The sequence below is a fragment of the Silene latifolia genome, chromosome 10 (genome assembly GCF_048544455.1).
Source record: "Silene latifolia isolate original U9 population chromosome 10, ASM4854445v1, whole genome shotgun sequence".
Taxonomy (NCBI): Eukaryota; Viridiplantae; Streptophyta; class Magnoliopsida; order Caryophyllales; family Caryophyllaceae; genus Silene; species Silene latifolia.
The window spans coordinates 6,222,017-6,239,709 of record NC_133535.1 but is presented as its reverse complement, the minus strand read 5'-3'; the positions used below and the strand labels follow the sequence as shown (position 1 = coordinate 6,239,709).

General features: G+C 36.3%; 2 protein-coding genes across 3 annotated transcripts; one reads left to right on the top strand and one right to left on the bottom strand.

Annotated features, from left to right (window-relative positions):
• Positions 1-407: 407 nt before the first annotated feature.
• Positions 408-4,690, bottom strand: LOC141604870 (putative eukaryotic translation initiation factor 5-2). The gene is made up of 2 exons (XM_074423419.1): positions 4,534-4,690; positions 408-2,205 (listed from the first exon to the last, which is right to left on the bottom strand). Exon 2 carries the CDS (start codon positions 1,918-1,920, stop codon positions 622-624), a length of 1,299 nt encoding a protein of 432 aa, XP_074279520.1. The 5' UTR covers positions 1,921-2,205; positions 4,534-4,690; the 3' UTR covers positions 408-621.
• Positions 4,691-10,848: 6,158 nt separating this feature from the next.
• On the top strand, positions 10,849-15,905 carry LOC141604869 (beta-1,3-galactosyltransferase 7-like). 2 transcript variants are annotated; one of them, XM_074423416.1, is made up of 11 exons: positions 10,849-11,292; positions 11,628-11,724; positions 11,965-12,023; positions 12,131-12,339; positions 12,444-12,507; positions 12,997-13,069; positions 13,160-13,280; positions 13,391-13,478; positions 13,592-13,717; positions 14,679-14,788; positions 15,333-15,905. In XM_074423416.1, the coding sequence occupies exons 1-11, from the start codon at positions 11,198-11,200 to the stop codon at positions 15,479-15,481; spliced, it is 1,191 nt and encodes a 396-aa protein (XP_074279517.1). In that variant the 5' UTR covers positions 10,849-11,197; the 3' UTR covers positions 15,482-15,905. The 2 variants fall into 2 exon arrangements, with proteins under 2 accessions (XP_074279517.1, XP_074279519.1); XM_074423418.1 differs by lacking the exon at positions 10,849-11,292 and adding an exon at positions 11,293-11,405.
• Positions 15,906-17,693: the final 1,788 nt, after the last annotated feature.

Sequence of the window (17,693 nt, the reverse complement as noted above, 5' to 3'; positions counted from 1 at the left end):
CGGGTCGGGGTCTAGGCGGACCCTACCCAGACCCTACCCTTTGCCATCCCTACGTGAGACTATGCTTAGATTGCCGACATTTGACCGTCTTGAGAGAGGGGGCAATAAAAGTGGGGAGATAAAAGCGCTCTTGATCTTGACAAAACGACTAAGTCTGACAGGACATTACGCTTTGGGAGGCGGAGGAGCTATTATCGCCTATCTTCCTAACCTAATGCAAAACTAAGTTTGGAGCGCAAGGAACCCTAGTCAAATAAAAGTATAATTAAAGCCCCAAAAGATTAAGAATCCGTACAAGGAAATGGGTGCTAAAGAGTATGTGTCCCATAAAGGGATTGTTGCGATAATTTTTCAGGAGCGGATTGTTGTTTACAACAACTCTCTCGCTAAAACCAAAGATCAACAAATGACAAAAAGCATAATTCTGCCATCATTATTAAAGAAGAGCAAAAGTCCGAGAATTCATTAAACATCAAAAGACCAACGGAAATTAAATGAACTCAACACACAACCAAACCAGAAACAAAGAAAAGAGTAACAGTAAATAGTAAACACCACGATCGATCATTCATTAACATCAAAGGATTATTCAGTTTTCTTTTTATGCGAACTCCTTGGGATTCAGTCTTCCTCAGATTCGGACTCTGCGCTCTGAAGCCACTCAACAAACGGCTTGACGTGCTTCCACAGCACCAAGCTTTTATTGGCTCCAGCTGATCCCTTTTCATACCATTCAACAATGACCTCCTCCTCCAGCAGATCACTGTCATACAGATTCTTCAAGACCAGCGCAATCTCCTTCACAGCATCCGAGCTTGATTTCCCACAGAATGCCTCAAAACCATGAAGTAGAACCCACTGTGAACCATCAGCATAAGCGAGGGCGGCAACAAGGAAATTTTTCTTCTTATTAGCCTCTTTAGCAAAACCCTTGGCCACATCACCAAACAGAGCCTCCATTAGTGCATTCACTACTTCCTGGTGAGTCCCTGAACAGGACCCGAGGTGGGCTTTCAGCTGGCTGGCAGTAGGACCAGTGGCCATGTACGCTTTCAAGTCCTTGACTCTGGTTTCATGTGGGTCAACCGGGTGAGTGCCGTTTGATTTTGGCTCAGGTTTTGATGAGTCCTCTTCTGTGGTAAGCATAACCATTTCAGATGTCACGGCACTAAGCTGTTCTTGAATCCTCTTCTGAGCTGCCGCCATTGATGTGTCGGTTTGCCATTGGATGTCATCATCTTCATCTTCAATGCCAGCTTCATCGTCATCCTTCTGGCTTCCAGTGGGTGAACGATCCTCATCTGATCCAGCCTTCTTCTTGGTAGAAGTAGCAGTACTTTTCAAACCACCTTCTTTAGAGGACTTCTTACTTTTAGCTTTCAACTTCTTTGCCTCCTCATCAGCAGCTTCCCCTTCCTTGAGACGTTCCTTTTCAGCCTTTCTCATCGCTTTTTTGTCCTTGGACGACTTTTTCACAACCGGAGGATTCTTAAGTATAAAGGATGTGAGTTTATCCCTCATATCCACATCAGACACAAACCCACATGCAGCACACTTCAGCTGTATCATTTGACTCTTAGTTATAAGAACTTCAGTCTCCGGGTTGCCACATCCGTAACACTGGACATATTTCTTAATAAAGATCTCAAGAAGTCCAGCAAGTTTTGCAGTATCATGGGACCCATTGACAAGGGAAGTGCCGGTTTTCTCGTCAAATTTGGATTGAGCTCCAAGCTCACAGCCAAAATACTTGGTTGTGTAGGAGGGAGGCCTAGCTAAGGCTTTCGAAATGTCAACCATGTTGACAATATTGGTCTTGATGCCATTTCCTCGGCCTTCAATCTTGGTGATCATCTTTGGCATCTTATACCTGTAGAAGGCATCGTCAGCATTGTCCTTACCAATGTTCTGAAGCGCCATATTGTTTTGCAGATGATTTTGGACTTTGTTACGAAGAGATAATATGAGCAGAGCCTAATAGATAGGAAGGTCGCATAAAATTGCAACCCCAACGTTCAACTGAATTCCCCTCGAATGGCCCGAGATGCATGCAGATAACGTCGAGAGACAATGGTTTATCCTTTTTTCCAGGTGTAAAACAATGTTCTCCACACCAATCAACTGATGACGCAAAAACTGTCTCCTGTATAGACATAAAAGGATCTTCAAACTCCACTTTAAGAAAACCGCAATGCCGCCAATATCCTGCAAAGTAAGACCCAATGATTTGTAAGAAGCAAATAATAAATTAGAATATAAACAAACCAGCACATAAGAATCAAAGTTATCAAATAGTAGCTTCAGGTTTAGAAAAACAGGAACATAGAAAAAAGGTATTTTTTTGGGATTACTAATAATATACTGTATTAGAAAACAATTAACAAAATCAGTACTACTACGTAACATGTAACTACTAGAATAGTGATATAATCAGTTGGATATACTACCAAATCAACAGCAGACTACAGCAACGACCCGGTAAAATCCCAACTTAAATAGGCAGGCAAGCATTGGTTCTTATAATCGAAACTAGAGAAGTGATTCAACTTCAAACCCATCTGACATTTACCATATGTAAATTATTAAAGCAACCACGTCTACAATTAATCCAATCTAACAAATAACATGCTTGAAAATACCGCCTTCCTTTTGTTCCATTTGACTGTAAATGTTTTTCAAAAACTGCGTCCCCTATTTTTAAAAAAATGTACAGAGTTTAACAGAACAAGGAAGTGGAAAAAATGTCTGTGCATAATATTTCTACGCGCACAAGGCACACAACCAACAAAATTCCCAGTCAAAAAATAACATAAATAAATGTACTTTAAAAAAATGAAAGCCCGTTATGGTGAAAGCAAATTTACCCCCACTAAATGGATTTAGAAGTTACACAACGGCACGATGGAAAATTTAAAAACAAGGGTACGATGCCAAAGCATTCTAATTTCCAGCAGCACAAAGAGAACACAAAAAGAAGAGATATACAACCAAAAGTCGTGTTACCACATATGTAACCAAAACAAAACCCTAGGAAAACAGCACAGTCAAAGAATAGCACCAACCGCATAATGTAGTTAAAATGACAGCCCAAGGTAGTGAAAGAAAAATAATCTCACTAATTGGTTTTCAAAGTTACAAACTTTGCTATCATAAAATCAAATGTTAATTTAGGTGACTGACTGACTATACCATGTATTAAGTAAACATGAGTAGCTAATTTAGTCACCATTTTACAGCAGCACAGCGACTGACTATCACGGATCTGATAACAGAGCGAAGCAGCAATCATGAATTCATGATCAATCAATGGAGGAACGAGAAGATGAGCAAAAAAGACTGAAAGTTGCTAGATCATTTCAATGACTCAAAAAGAAGTCACAGAATTGATATACTCAATAGCCCGACACCCAAATAAAACCAAGGAATAACAACAAAAAATGTAGTTCAGATGACAACCACTATAGCAACAACAAATTGATCTTGCTAAATGATTTCCAAAGTAGAAAACTCTGGTGCCATCAAAAACAAAATGTCAATATAGGTGACTGACTGACTATCACATACAAAGTAAAACGTGAATAGCTAATTTAGTCACCATCCAATGCCGTCAAAACAACGGCAATATCAAATAGAACAAAAACAACATCAGCCCAATGCCTCAATGTCTCCCGTAAATTGCGGTATTTGCAAGGTAAGGGGGTCGGATGTATACAGTCTTACCCAAGATAAAAATTTCGCTTCTAACTAAGTAACTAATCCACTAAAATCAATCAGATTCAATATATATCCAAACTAGCATATATAGTGGAACTAAACTAAGAAGGAAAAATGTCATAGCATTCCAACAATTAAACGAGATGAGCACAAAATTGTCACAACCGACACGACCAACAAGTTTCATAAGAGGAGCAAATTCCAGGTGATAACATCACAAAATGTATGTACCAACCACTTTTCACTACAAGGGTATTTAGCATATGTCCATCTAATTCAATCCGCAACTCGATTATTCAAAAACATCCAATCATTCTTTCATACACAGATTAATTCATTCATTCAATCTAGAATCATTGACTGTCAAAATTAACAAATACTCTTACAGCTAGATGTACAAAACATCTGAGAAAACTAGAAGACAAGCATTGGAGATTTACCCATATTCTAATAACATCAATTAAGTACCACCAACCACTTTTCAATACAAGGGTATTTACTATTTAGCATATGTCTCTCTAATTCAATCCATAACTCGATAAAACGAACACATCCAATTACTCATTCACTTATTCAATTCATTCATTCAATCCGTAATAAGCAATCAAGTATGTCAATCTATCACTCCTGATAATAATTAATCTACTATACGAACACATCAACTGAAATTAAATTAAATTAAATCAAATCAATCAAATAGCCTAACGAAAACAGATAAATCTATCGAACAATTAAACACACAGATGAATCGGAAATGAAAGGAATAGTAGATCGATGAAAGGAATTAGAAGAAGAAGAAGAAATGGAGAGAAAGTATACCTTGATGATTGAGGATGGATAGAGAGAGAAAGGAAGAACCCTAGAAATTGGGGGTGGCGAAAAGATGAAGAAAGATAAGAGGAGGGAGTAGTTGGATAAATTAGGGCTGGTTGGTTTTATAAGTGGTGTCCCAATTAGGGTATTGTTGGATGAATTTGTATTAGGGTAATGTCGGCTATCTCTTATTAGGTCACACAAATTATAATCCGTTTTTCATTTTGAGTAGCAATTAGCTTAAATTAAATAAATTATAATTTTGAAATTTATAATGTTGAGACTCTGTTTGGCGTAACTCCTGAAAAACTAACTGATGAGGTAGCTGAAAATTAAGAGCTGATAAGATAATTGATTATATAAAAAAATGTTTGTCAAATTAACCAAAAAGGTAGCTGATTTTGATGAAATGACCTAAAAGGATATGGAAATTATTTAATAGAATAGATTTAAAAGATAAAAAAAGAAAATAACATCAAATCAGGTATCTTATTTCTCAAATGCTAATCTAGGTAGCATTTAATTTCAGGTAACTTATTTGTTTAAATAAGTTACTTGTCAAACGCTTGCAAAAAAAATAAGGTACCTGAAATTTTGGTCAAATAAGCTACTTAAACCAAATAAGGTACCTGAAATGTTTTGTCAAACGGAGCTTAATTATTGGATTATCAGTTAATTAACGAACGTAGTTTATCTTTGGACCGTATTTTATTTAGGTAGTGGTATTCTTAATTTTATGTTAGTTTGTTCGATTTTTATGTCACTAACTAAAAGACTTTGAACCCAACTCTCGGAGTGTTTGTTTTGGAGGTTTGGAATGGATTATAATGAATTCAAGTCATTCCAAATTTCCAATGTTTGGTTGGCACATTTTGGAATGGAGTTAGATATCCAATAGATTTTAACTTGATTCCAACCCTTTGCAATCTTATAACCGTACCACCTCTTTCCCCAAGGTTCTAACTTCATTCCACTTCCACCAAATACATTATTATTCCTCATTCCCGGATTGAACCAAACAACTATGAACATTTATGAGATTCTAACTCCATACCTCCCATGAGTTAAAATCCATCACATTCTATTCCTAATGTTCGAATGAACCAAACGACCCCTAAATTTGTATCGATAATATAAAACCCTGTCCCAGTCCATGGGTCGGGAGCGGTCACTCACGATAGCTTACTTGGATGTGTACATGGCCCACATATCAACATGGGTCATTTCCAGCGCATTTAGTCCTCACTCATGCATCCCGAGAACCTTCCCAATAGGTCACCCATCCTAAGACTACTCTTAGCCTAACACGCTTAACTGTGGAGTTCTTTCGCATGGATAACCATAAAAGAAACCCCACTTTGTTGATATGAGTAGTACTATCAATCCTTTTAAGCACTAGTCAGATTTTAAGTTAATTAATGGACCTCTTCAAGAGGTCACCACAACCGAATAACGTCTTGGGTTCGGTGGAATATTATAGATAAAACCTCACAGATTAATTAAAAAAAATTAATTATAAATGATAATTTAAATGTAAAATATATGTTTAATTTTTTAACATCTTGATCAAATACATGTTCCTTTTTATAGTTGTTTTATAGAATTTTGAGTTGTTTATATGGTTTTTTTGATATTTTTAATGTTAGTTATTGGTTGTTGGATGGTGGTGGGCTAGCAACTTAAGTGAAGGACGGTAAGGGAAGAGGGTGGAACATGGTGGTCGATGATGGCAGGTACGTGTTCGTGAATGACTTGGCAAACAGGTCAATCGGTCGGGCTAATTCAGGTCAGGTCAGTTCGGGTCACTCATTGATTTAGGGTTAATTCGGTCGGGTCATTTCGGGTTTGTTGGCCGGGTCAAACGGGTCGGTTTATTTCGGGTCGGGTCATTTTCGTGTCAATGAGTAAGAGAAAAAAATTTGTTTCAAGTCTTTTCGGTTCAATTAGAGTTGTGTTTTGTCAGGTCATTTTCGGGTTTTGTAGTTTCAGATCAAGTCATGTTCGGGTCGAGACAGTAAAAGGTCAAGAAAACTAGGGTCATGTTCGGGTCGGGTCAATTTGGATTTCAGGTCATATTTGGGTAATGTAGTTCGGGTCTCGGATCATCCTTTTCAGGTCGGGTCAGGTCAATCGAGTCCGATTGCTTTTGTCATGTCTATTCGTGATGGTAATAATGGTGTCTTCATTAGGGGGGGGGGGGATGGTGAAAGAAGTAAATGGATTCATCAAGCGTGACACAAGGGTGGTATAGCCGGAAAGAAAAGGGATTGGGTTGCTGGTAAGGGGACGACGGTGAGCAGGTCACTAGTGGATGGAGGGGATAACGTAAAAGAAGGGGAGAAGAGTGCGCAAGGGCGATAGTTTGGCCCCGTGGTCACCAACCAGAGTTAGGCATGTTGGTTGAGTGCCCGACGATTGGTAAGGGTTGGCCAAAGTCGATGGAGGGTAGGGTATGGGTGTTTTCGTGTATGGTTGGTTATGAGATGAGATAAATAAGGGCGAATGATATGGAATGAAGGGGAAATAGTATAATGTATATTGTAAGTTGTAACGAGTAAAAATATAATGGTTAACTAGTTGTCTATACTACTATATAATTGATCCTCTTTAAGTTTCTCGAAGTTTAAACATTTGGAAGGTAGGTATATTATTGGTTTTAGATTAATTTCAAATAAAATCCATCATTTTAAACAGATACTACATCATATCTCCGTAATGTGAATTCATAATTATCAATCTTAATTTATTTTCGATTTTACTAAGCAAATATTTATGTTGTTTTTTATCACTGCAAAAATTCATAGTGGGTGGAAACCCAGTCATATCTTGTGTTATTGCAGTTTACTTTGACAAAAAAAAGCGTTTAGTTCGAGTATAAACTGAAATTTGATGGTTTTGTAAAAAAAGAAAACAAGTAGAAATAAAATTTAATCTAATCGTTTCCATTTTGAAAACAACAAGAAAAGCTAATACAAAAACAATAACATTTGATTCAAGGGAGTTACTCAATTACTATATACTAGTTTAAAACCCGCGCAATGAATGCGCGGTATTTATAGTATTTTTATTTTTGTATTACTTAATCATGCTAAATTAACACCTCATTAATTTTTCATCTTTCCCGTCATTATATTTTGATATGAGAAAAAAAAAATTGAATTATAAAATTATTCAAGAAAATTGGATAAAATTCCACTGTAAAATAATAGTGGTATCTCATTAATTATTCATTTTTCTCGTTATGTATTTTGTTTCGAGCCAAAAAAAATAAAACTGAAAATTAATCAAAGAGAATTGAGTAATGTGCTGAAATGTATTTTTTTCAAAATTATTTTTTTATACCACAAAGTTAATGGTTTATAGTAGTTTTATGTATTATTTATACTTTAATTAAAATATTATAGTTTACTGTTTAGTGAAAAATCATAATTTGGTGAAAAGATTAATTTTAATAAAAAGAATTATATAATAAATATATTATAATTATTAATTTACTTATTTAATGAATACAATTAAATTATCAATACCTTCCGTATTTAAAAAGATGTTTTTTGGAGGAAAAAGTTGTTAATTTTCCTATTCTTTTAGTAGATAGATGATGAATTCTAATTATAGCAATGATTGTCTTATGAGCTTGAAGATTTGATCTTGTTAATATATCTTGAATTAATGAGATAATTATAGTAAGGGTTTTTCTAACATGTGCCCTTAGGGCACATGATAAGAAGTTAAGTAGGAAAAGTCCGTTATTTTTTGGCAATGATTGAGGATTTTATACTTATTTTTTGGCAATCAATTTTTACCTTATTTTTAGGCAAGATCATTGATATGAATTATGATATAGATTTAGCCCATAGTAGAATAGAAGAACGTTATACATATTTTTTGGCAATCATTTTTTACGTTAGACTTGGCACATAGTAGAATGTAAAAAGTAAAAGCCCAAATAGAAGTTAATATTTTTGGCGAAAAAAACGTAGAATCATCTATTCATTTATTAAATATGAGATTTTATGGAGTTAAATGAAACAAAATATTAGACAAATCAAATACAAGGAGTCAAGGAGTGAGTTATGTCTAGAGTTAGCAAAACTGACCGAACGATAAGGTTGGACGGGATAAAAAGAATGACCCAAAAAGTATGACTCAAAATGAGCTGATCCAAAAGTGATCCAACCTGAAGTGATCCAAATGGCCTGAAATTACTCGTTGATGCAAAATCTTGACCCAAAATTATCCAAAGAGATCTAGAACAAACTGACCCAAAATAATCCGTTTTGCAGTGATCCGATCCAAAATACTTCGATTCAAAAATTACCCAACAATTTATTAGCCCGGGAAGAATAACCGATTCAAACACAACCTAAATGACTCATTTACTCGTAGTCCGTAATTATATCATGCGTGTAACATGGCTCTGACATAACTTACAAAGTTACAAGTTGCAAAAATGCAAATGACCAAAACCTACTTCCACTAGGTTGTAAACTTGTAAAGGCCCATTCAGGTAACCCACACATGCACAAAAGTGAAGAAGACTGGAAGAATTCCAATAAATACTAGTGTAAGGTAATTTTACCCAATCCGTCTTATTTGTGACGGTTACAAGTCTGTGACTTCTCACAATCCTCTTACATTTATCCTCCCACTTGTCATTTTGTCTCACGTTATAAGTTTGTGGCGAATTTTATCCGTCATAAATGAAAATTTATTAATTTACCCGACTTTACACGAACACGAGTTAATTTAATAATAAAATTTTGAGAGAAAGTGATTATCCAATTAGTTGCAACTACAATCAAATGTATTAGTTAATTTTAGTAAAGTAATTTTGTAAAGAAATTCAAAAACTTTTAAAAGGAGTTTAACAAAATTACTCTTAGGAATCGTTTGGTTGTATGTAGGAATTCGTATGGCCTAGGAAATTATAAAACACGGGATTTTAGAATTCACGTGAATTAGTAAATATTGTTTGGTTGCCATGTGGGAAGTGCAATTCATGTAGGCATTCTCACTTACCTAGAGGGACCTAGGTAAGTCACTTTCTCTATTATGGAGGAATTGAAATTCATGGGAACTCCCAATTCATGTGAATTTGAGGTAACCAAACAATATGTCAATTTTGCAATTCACATGAATTTTTCCTGTGTTATTTAGTGGGTAACCAAACGACCCTTTATTGTAATTACAACTATTAATAGATCCATTATCATGATGAATTGGTAAAATGTTGGTTATACCTTAACAAGAAGTCTCGAGATCGAGCTCTGGAAATACAGTCGTGTCAAATTTCATGAGGTAGAGTTTCACCATCCCAATAATTCCACCCAAACTCGAATTCAGAATTTATTAACTAAAGCCATTTTACACAATATTTAAGTAAAACCGTTGAGTATAAAAAAGACCATAAATTCTCATTTATGACGATACTATTCCGTCAGAGCTCACAAGCTTGTAACCTCTAACAAGGAGGGAGAGCAAGTGAAAGAGAAGATGTGAAAGATCACAAGCTTGTGACTTGAGCTAGCCAACAATACGGGCCGACTCGCAGACTCTTTATGCACACAACCAGGCTCGACCCGGCCTAGCCCGGGTCACGAAACCCAAATCCAGCATGCCCTTGGCTCGCCGCGAGCATGACAGGGTCGAACATACTCCTAGCCCGACCAGGTCCAGGTAAACCCGCCCCTCCCCATGGCTAGTCCAGGGCTTAGCCAGGTAAGCCCGGCTCGCCTCTGTGACAACCAAACCCGACCCGAATCCAACTCGAAGACAACACTACTTGTGACGGTCAGAAGCAAGACCGTATGAAAAACACAAAATCTCATTTGTGACGGCACGTATCCGTCACTTTGGAATGACGGATACCATTTTCCCTCACAAATGACCCAAATAGAGGAGAGAGGGAAGCACATGGGGGTGCCCCCACCTTGTCCCCCTACTCATTTTATGAGTGTCATTATCCGTCACTTACTCTGACCCGTCTTCAGCAAGACTAAGGGGCCGTTTGATTCAAAAGGTCGGAATGGATTGGAATGGAATGAGATACGATGAGGTGATGGATTCAGAACCCCATACCCATTATTTATTGTTTGGTTCACTCTAAAATTGTATGGAGTGGGAATGGAGTTAGAAACCTGATTGGGAAGGTGGGTATGAGATTTCAAGGGGTTGGGGTGGAATTAGAATCAAGATTCTAACTACATTCCAAAAGACCCCAACCAAACACTAGAATCACTCAAATCCATTCCATTCCATTCCATTCCATTCCAACACCTCCAACCAAACACCCCCGAAAAAAGACCCACAACAATTGAGAGAAGATTCAAAATAATCAACCCCCAAAGACATGTAAAAAGTTAGTATTGACCCAAAAAAAATTCCTTAAATTTCAAGATTGTTAGACCCGTCTAATTTGATCAACTAATAATAATACAAGTCATCCAACCAACTTTCCACGAAATCTCTTTTCTTTGCAACAAAACATTTCAATCCCTTCATTTTCTTAGTTTCATGCCTAACACTTGTTGACTCAAATCCCATATTTAATTCTACTAGTTTACTACTCTCAATTTAATTAATAAAGTTCATTTTTGTGTAATTATTCAACTAATTTCTATTGTTTTTAAGTTTAAAATTATATACCCATTATAGTAATTAGTAAGATCTTATGATGAAGAATAGAAATAATGGTAAAATTTCTACTAAATGGGTTCCAATTATTTGCATCTCATTCTTCTTTCTTGGGATGTTCTTCACTAATAGGTACAATTTTAAGTTTAATTTGCTTTGTTTTTGTTACGATTGATAATTATTGTGTACGACCGTCTCACGGTGTAAGACGATCTTATTCTTTAATTTTTTGAGCTAAAAATTTGGTGGGTTTGATTTGGTTTGCTTTTGTTACCTTTTAATTTGAATGTTATTAAATGATTAGTAGTTATTGTGTACGACCGTCTTACAGTGTGATAAATGAGTGTTTATCGACGATCTTATTCTGTAATTTGTGTGAAATGATTTATGTTAGAAGTTTAGAATAGTAAAAGAGTAATCTTTGAGCTAAAATTTTGGTGGGTTTTGATTGTTTTGTTGAAATGAAGATCTTGGGAACCAAAAGAATCTGAAAGTCCATTGATTTCAAGTCATCAGCAAAATCAGGAACTTCAATTGATTCATGAGGATTGTGTGACTCAAAAGGTATTAACTTTGGTAATGATTAGTGAGGATTAGTATGATTTGGGATTGGTTTAGTTTTTGATTTCTAAATTTAGATATAAAGTTTCTAAATTTAGATGTAGATATGGGTGTTTTGGAATTGTGGGTCATTCGGAAACAGTCTCTTCGTGTTGCTAACATTTAGGATCCTTTGAGGCGCTCGAGTAATGTTGTTGTTGTTGTTGTTGAATGTGAATTTATTGATTTGAAAATCTGTGGCAGAAATCCGGGAGTGAGAAAGATGTGATGGATGAAGTTCAGAAAACCCATGATGCAATCAAGTGAGTATTTGGTGGGATTGTAATTCAGCTAGTTTTGGGTAAAATTTCGTGTTTTTGGATGATTGTGGTGATTGTGTGAACTACTTTGACTCTTTGAGAATGTTTAGGTCATTGGATAAGTCGGTTTCAGTTCTTCAAATGGAATTGGCTGCGACGAGGACCTCTAAGGAGCTGGTTCCTTTAGAGAAGTCCGCTGGTAGTACCACTGCTCAAGATGGCAAACCTAAGAAGAAGGTTTTCGTTGTAATCGGGATTAACACTGCCTTTAGTAGTAGGAGACGGCGTGATTCAGTTAGAGAGACTTGGATGCCTCAAGGTTTGATTTTAAATGCTGATGCTACATTGCTACTTATGCCGTGATCTTGATTCTTGAGCACTGAGTAGTGTAATTACTTTTTTTAACTCGTAACTCTATATTAGGTAAAAAGCTGCAAAAAATGGAAGAGGAGAAGGGAATTGTGATACGGTTTACCATTGGTCACAGGTATTTCATTCTATTGGTGGTTCTTTTGCTCTAGGTTATTATCTTGATCAGACTTAATATTAGTACTAGATAGTGTTTGAAGTCGGGCTTCCCCACTCGCTTAATCCTCACTGAATCACGAATCTATTCAAGCACATATATTATCACGGCGCGTGCTTAAAGTCTGTATAGTTTATATCAACATTTTTTTAGAGCGTATCTTGTATCGGGTCTGGCTTATTCATATCTAGTTTGGTAATCGTGGTTTGCCGTTGTGAAACATCCTATGCAATAGTTGACTGTTCATTTAGGGATTAGACCGACACACTTGTGAATGTAATAAAGTTTAGCTGTTAAGTTTTCATGGTGGTCTTTTGTATCGCACTAGCGCCATTTTGTATATTAGGTCGCTAATGTCTAGCTTAAAGTTATAGTGGTATACTTTTGCTAGTAGTCACAGTGTTTTGAACATGACATGTCGACTGATTAAACTCTGCATTTTTGAACTAGTGCAACATCAAACAGCATACTTGATCGAGCTATTGATTCAGAAGAAGCTCAACATCACGACTTTCTCAGGCTGGTAAGATTGGAACTACCAAGTTCGTGATGCTTATGTATAGGTAAATTCAAGTCAACCAGACAATCTCAATTTTAAATTATTTATTTTCAGGACCATATTGAAGGTTATCATGAATTGTCTGCAAAAACCAAGATATACTTTTCCACGGCTGTTGCTATGTGGGATGCTGACTTTTATGTTAAGGTTGACGATGACGTCCATGTCAACTTAGGTAAATTCTTAATTTATTAGTTTCATTCGGACTCATTTTTATTGTTTATTTGCTGTTTCATATCGGTCCACTCTATTAAGGCCTTTCATCTTATCTGTTTATCATTTTAGGTGTATTGGCTTCAACTCTTGCTCATTATCGATCGAAACCAAGGGTATATGTTGGATGTATGAAATCCGGACCTGTTCTAGCTCAGAAGTAAGTCTGCAAGGCCTCCTTGAGCTGACGTAAAGTTGTTATTTTGTATTCTTGAAAAACAATGTGAGGGTCTAAATGTTTTCTTTTCCTGCTTTTTTGTTTTTATTTTACAGGAACGTCAAGTATCATGAACCGGAATTCTGGAAGTTTGGGGAAGAAGGGAATAAGTATTTCCGCCATGCAACTGGGCAAATCTATGCCATTTCAAAGGATCTGGCAACATATATCTCAATAAATCAGTAAGACATCATTTTACCTCTTTGCGAAGTGCTATAGGCATACTTTTTATCATTGGTTTTATCGTTCTATGATGCATCCATTGTCTATCATTTCATCTGACATAAAAGGATTCATGTGAAGCTATTTTTTTTTTTTTTTTTTTTGAAAGAAAAGAACAATTCATTAATAGAACGTCATACAACACTTACAAAGAATAGGTATAATCGAAAACAAATCTAATGGAAACCAAAGAAAAAAAAAATTCTTATAAACTAGGGATCTCAAAACAGCATCTGACAATTCGGCTCCTCCTGTTATCGCTATCTAGCTTTTGAGGGGATCCTTCGTTTGGTTTATGAGATAAAATTTACCTGTGTGTGAGTTGTGACGGGTTCCAAAGATCGTTGACAAATCACTTGTACCCTTTGAAAGAACACGCTACGAACTATCAACGAACTAGAGAGAGAGAGATAAGTAATGGAAAGAACACGCTACGAACCCTTTGAAAAATCACTTGTACCCTTTGAAAAAACCCGCTACGAACTTGAGACTAAACCCACAAATACATGGAAAAACCCCGAAATAAGGGACAGAAAAACGATTCTCACCAAAAAGGAGACTTTTATTGAATAGAAGATAGATCTGCATACTATTGATTGAAATATGAAATAATTCTGGGGCTTACCATCGATTGATAATCAATGGAAGCCCCGCTTATAACTGATGGAGCCTAGGGTTTTTAAAGAGATTTTTTTAGAGATAGAGAGAGAGAGAAAAAGTTTATTCTATTCATGTGAAGCTATTGGTATAGTATTTGACAAATTCCTAAAAATTTTGGATTTGGGGAGGCGACATTATGTCGTTTGATGCATGTTAAATTTGTGGGATTCGGCTTACATAGGACATTTCCCGTAATTATTGAACTCGTCATAGGTGGAAGCAGTTTCATTTTCCTTGATGTTCACTTGGATGTCAATGCAGACCTATATTGCACAAATTTGCAAATGAAGATGTATCTCTTGGTTCGTGGTTTATTGGGCTTGACGTTGAGCATATTGACGAACGTAGCATGTGCTGTGGAACTCCACCAGGTAATTATCTGAATTGTCATTTTATATGACAGCAATATTTGAATGCAGTATGTCTGTGGACCTTATATTCCACAGTGAAAAATGTTTCCTTTCTGTTACGTAATCAAATCGATATAAGACTCTAAACTTGTTTCTGTTCTCTTTAATTTCCCTTTATGTTGAATTTTCTAAAGGTCAAAGATGGTATACACTTACTCGTCGAATTACGTCATGTCGTCATTTAGCCTATGTACAACAATCAACACTCAGATCTGGTACATGAACACTCCATTTTAAGCCAAAAACATGAGAAATTTTCATCAAATAGTCAAGTTCGACACTTAGACTCAAACCCGAGTCGCGTACTTCTCATTTTTTGTTGGTGCTGTAAAATTTGCCTAAAATTTATAGTATTTCTTCAGCATGAACCCCGAGTCTTGTAAAATAGGCACCCCGATGAGATTATTTTTGTAATTTAAGCTACTTTACCGCAACTTGATACAACGTACACCCTTCACGCAATCCCTCAAACTCATGCTTTTCGGGTGTTTCCATGGCTTTGCAGATTGTGAATGGAAGGCACAGGCAGGTACCGTGTGTGTAGCATCATTTGATTGGAGTTGCAGTGGCATCTGTCAGTCAGTGGAGAAGATGAAATCTGTTCACGAAAAATGTGGTGAAGGCGATGATGGAATTTGGGGCGTTCTCTTATGACACGTGAAATAGGACTGCCTCATTGGCCGACAATTTAAGTTCAGACAAAAGGGTCGGTAGACCATGATCAGAACAGCGCGTTTATAAGAGGTATTCTATTTGGAGCTTAATACTTAACAAGGACTTACTTACTGACCATATATGAGGCCGAGTAGGACGACACGTCGACACATTATGTGTGACCTACTTCTCCGATCATCTCGTAGGACGACACATTATGTGAGACCCAATCTTCCAATCACCCCTCGTACAGATTTTGGATTCTGGTTATCTGGTATCCGATGTATAGTTCGGGACTAGGTACTCTACACGAGGCAGAATACACTGAGTTGTCGTACTCGTGTAATTTGGTTGTTTATTGTAACTGAAAATAATGACAGTCGAAAATTTTGGTAATGATTAATGAATGAGTTGTGTTTGTGCTAATCTGGCGTGTCGAACAAGCAATCATGCTTTACTTCTAGAGATTGAGCTGGAGATTTCTGCTGTGATGTCACTGATATGTTCTATGATTCTGATGCGATGTCTTCTTCGACAGTGCAATGCTGTCGTTTCTTCATTCTTCGAAATTCTTGTAGTATTATATTGCCACTTTGAATTGATTTAGCTATTTTTAAGTTCTAAGAAGGTGACGTACTCCGTATATGATTATTTTACGTGTGATATGTGCTGTCGTCGTGACAGTTTGGATTCCAACTACGTAGGATCACTACGATAAGAATTAAGTTTGATATTACACCAATAGTCGATTTTGATACCAATAACTTATAACTCGGTAAGCTATTGCGACCATAGATCACGATGCGTTATTAGATGCAATGATGCAAATATGCAATTGAGTGAAAGGTAAGTAGGAATCAAAGGAAATTATGTTCATTTTTAATTTATTCAGTTCTTTTCAGACAAATAATGTACTCCGTATTACACAAATACTCCCTGATGTGATAGTCATTTCCTTATGTTTTCGTTATTTCGGTATCTTTCATTTTCCCAAAGTTTTTTCATTTCGTGTGCATAATAATACATAAATACTTTATATCCGTGCAAAAACAAACGTGCAGAATTGAAAAAAGAAATACTCCGTAGCTCAATTGATTAAATTTCTCCTTCTAAAAGACATCACTCACCTTTATCTCCCCAAATTATCCTCTTTTGATATCAAAAAACCGAAAATTACTGAACACATAACATTAACCGACAAGGAATAAAATAAAATAAACAATCTGCAAAATCAACAATCGAAGAAACCAAAAACCCTAAAAAGTTGATAACCTTTTATTTCACATTCTTCGTCTTTTCATTCTTATTTAGGTACAAATAGAGTCTGAAAGTAGGTGAAATCTTTATTAGTGTTATTTTTACGTCAAAAGGGAAGAAAGTTAGGGTTTGAAAATTGAAATTCATCGATGTTTTTTTTTTTTGGTCAAGAAATTCATCGATGTTTTGAGGTATTTAACTAACGCAACATATTTTAGGTGAAGACGGCAATTTCGAGACCCGGCGCCGGAAAATTCTATGCCTGTGAATTCAAATGTTGATTTTTATACGCATATAATGCATTATCAGACAATCACCGTTCGTATCAGCCAAGTTTTCATCGAATTGTTCAGCCAAACTTCCCTGCGGATTGGCTGGTTTGCTGCCAAAGCAATCAGGGAGGTAGGAAGCGTAAGCAACGTTATTCGGATATTAAGTCGTCTCGGAAATCATTGAAAAAGTCAAAGGGGGAGAAAATTTGGGCTGAACTGGACGGATACTTTATAGTGGATCGGCCCAACACTAATTTAAGGCTAAGAAAACCAACATCTGAAATCTCACTTTAGACGGACACTATCCGTCGTTGTAGACGGTCAAATATGTCACCACTCTCATAATAAAACAAACAACAAGTGGGATGATGGGCATTGTCTTATTATAAAAGCGGTGACATATTTGACCCGTCTACATCTTTAGACGGATATACCCGTCTACAATGAGACTAATTGGCACTAGAAATATACTTCTTGAAAATACTTGCAATGTAACAAGTAAGTTACAGAAAGATTGCAACAAACTACTCCGTATTCAATTGCATTTTCCGTCACCACGAAATACTTGTTGAGCAATAACCTTTCTTTCCCTTCGGGCCATCTTCTAACACTAAGGTTGAAGTGCTAAAAATGCCTTCATTAGAGTAAAGGCCATTATATGGGAAAGAAAATATAGCGAACAA

Excerpts from the sequence above, each read along its gene's own strand:
- LOC141604870 (XM_074423419.1), bottom strand. The coding sequence starts at position 1,920 with ATGGCGCTTCAGAACATTGGTAAGGACAATGCTGACGATGCCTTCTAC.
- LOC141604869 (XM_074423416.1), top strand. The coding sequence starts at position 11,198 with ATGATGAAGAATAGAAATAATGGTAAAATTTCTACTAAATGGGTTCCA. Across the intron at positions 13,070-13,159 it reads ATCACGACTTTCTCAGGCTG|GACCATATTGAAGGTTATCA; the intron begins GTAAGATTGGAA and ends ATTTATTTTCAG. Across the intron at positions 13,281-13,390 it reads TGACGTCCATGTCAACTTAG|GTGTATTGGCTTCAACTCTT; the intron begins GTAAATTCTTAA and ends TTATCATTTTAG.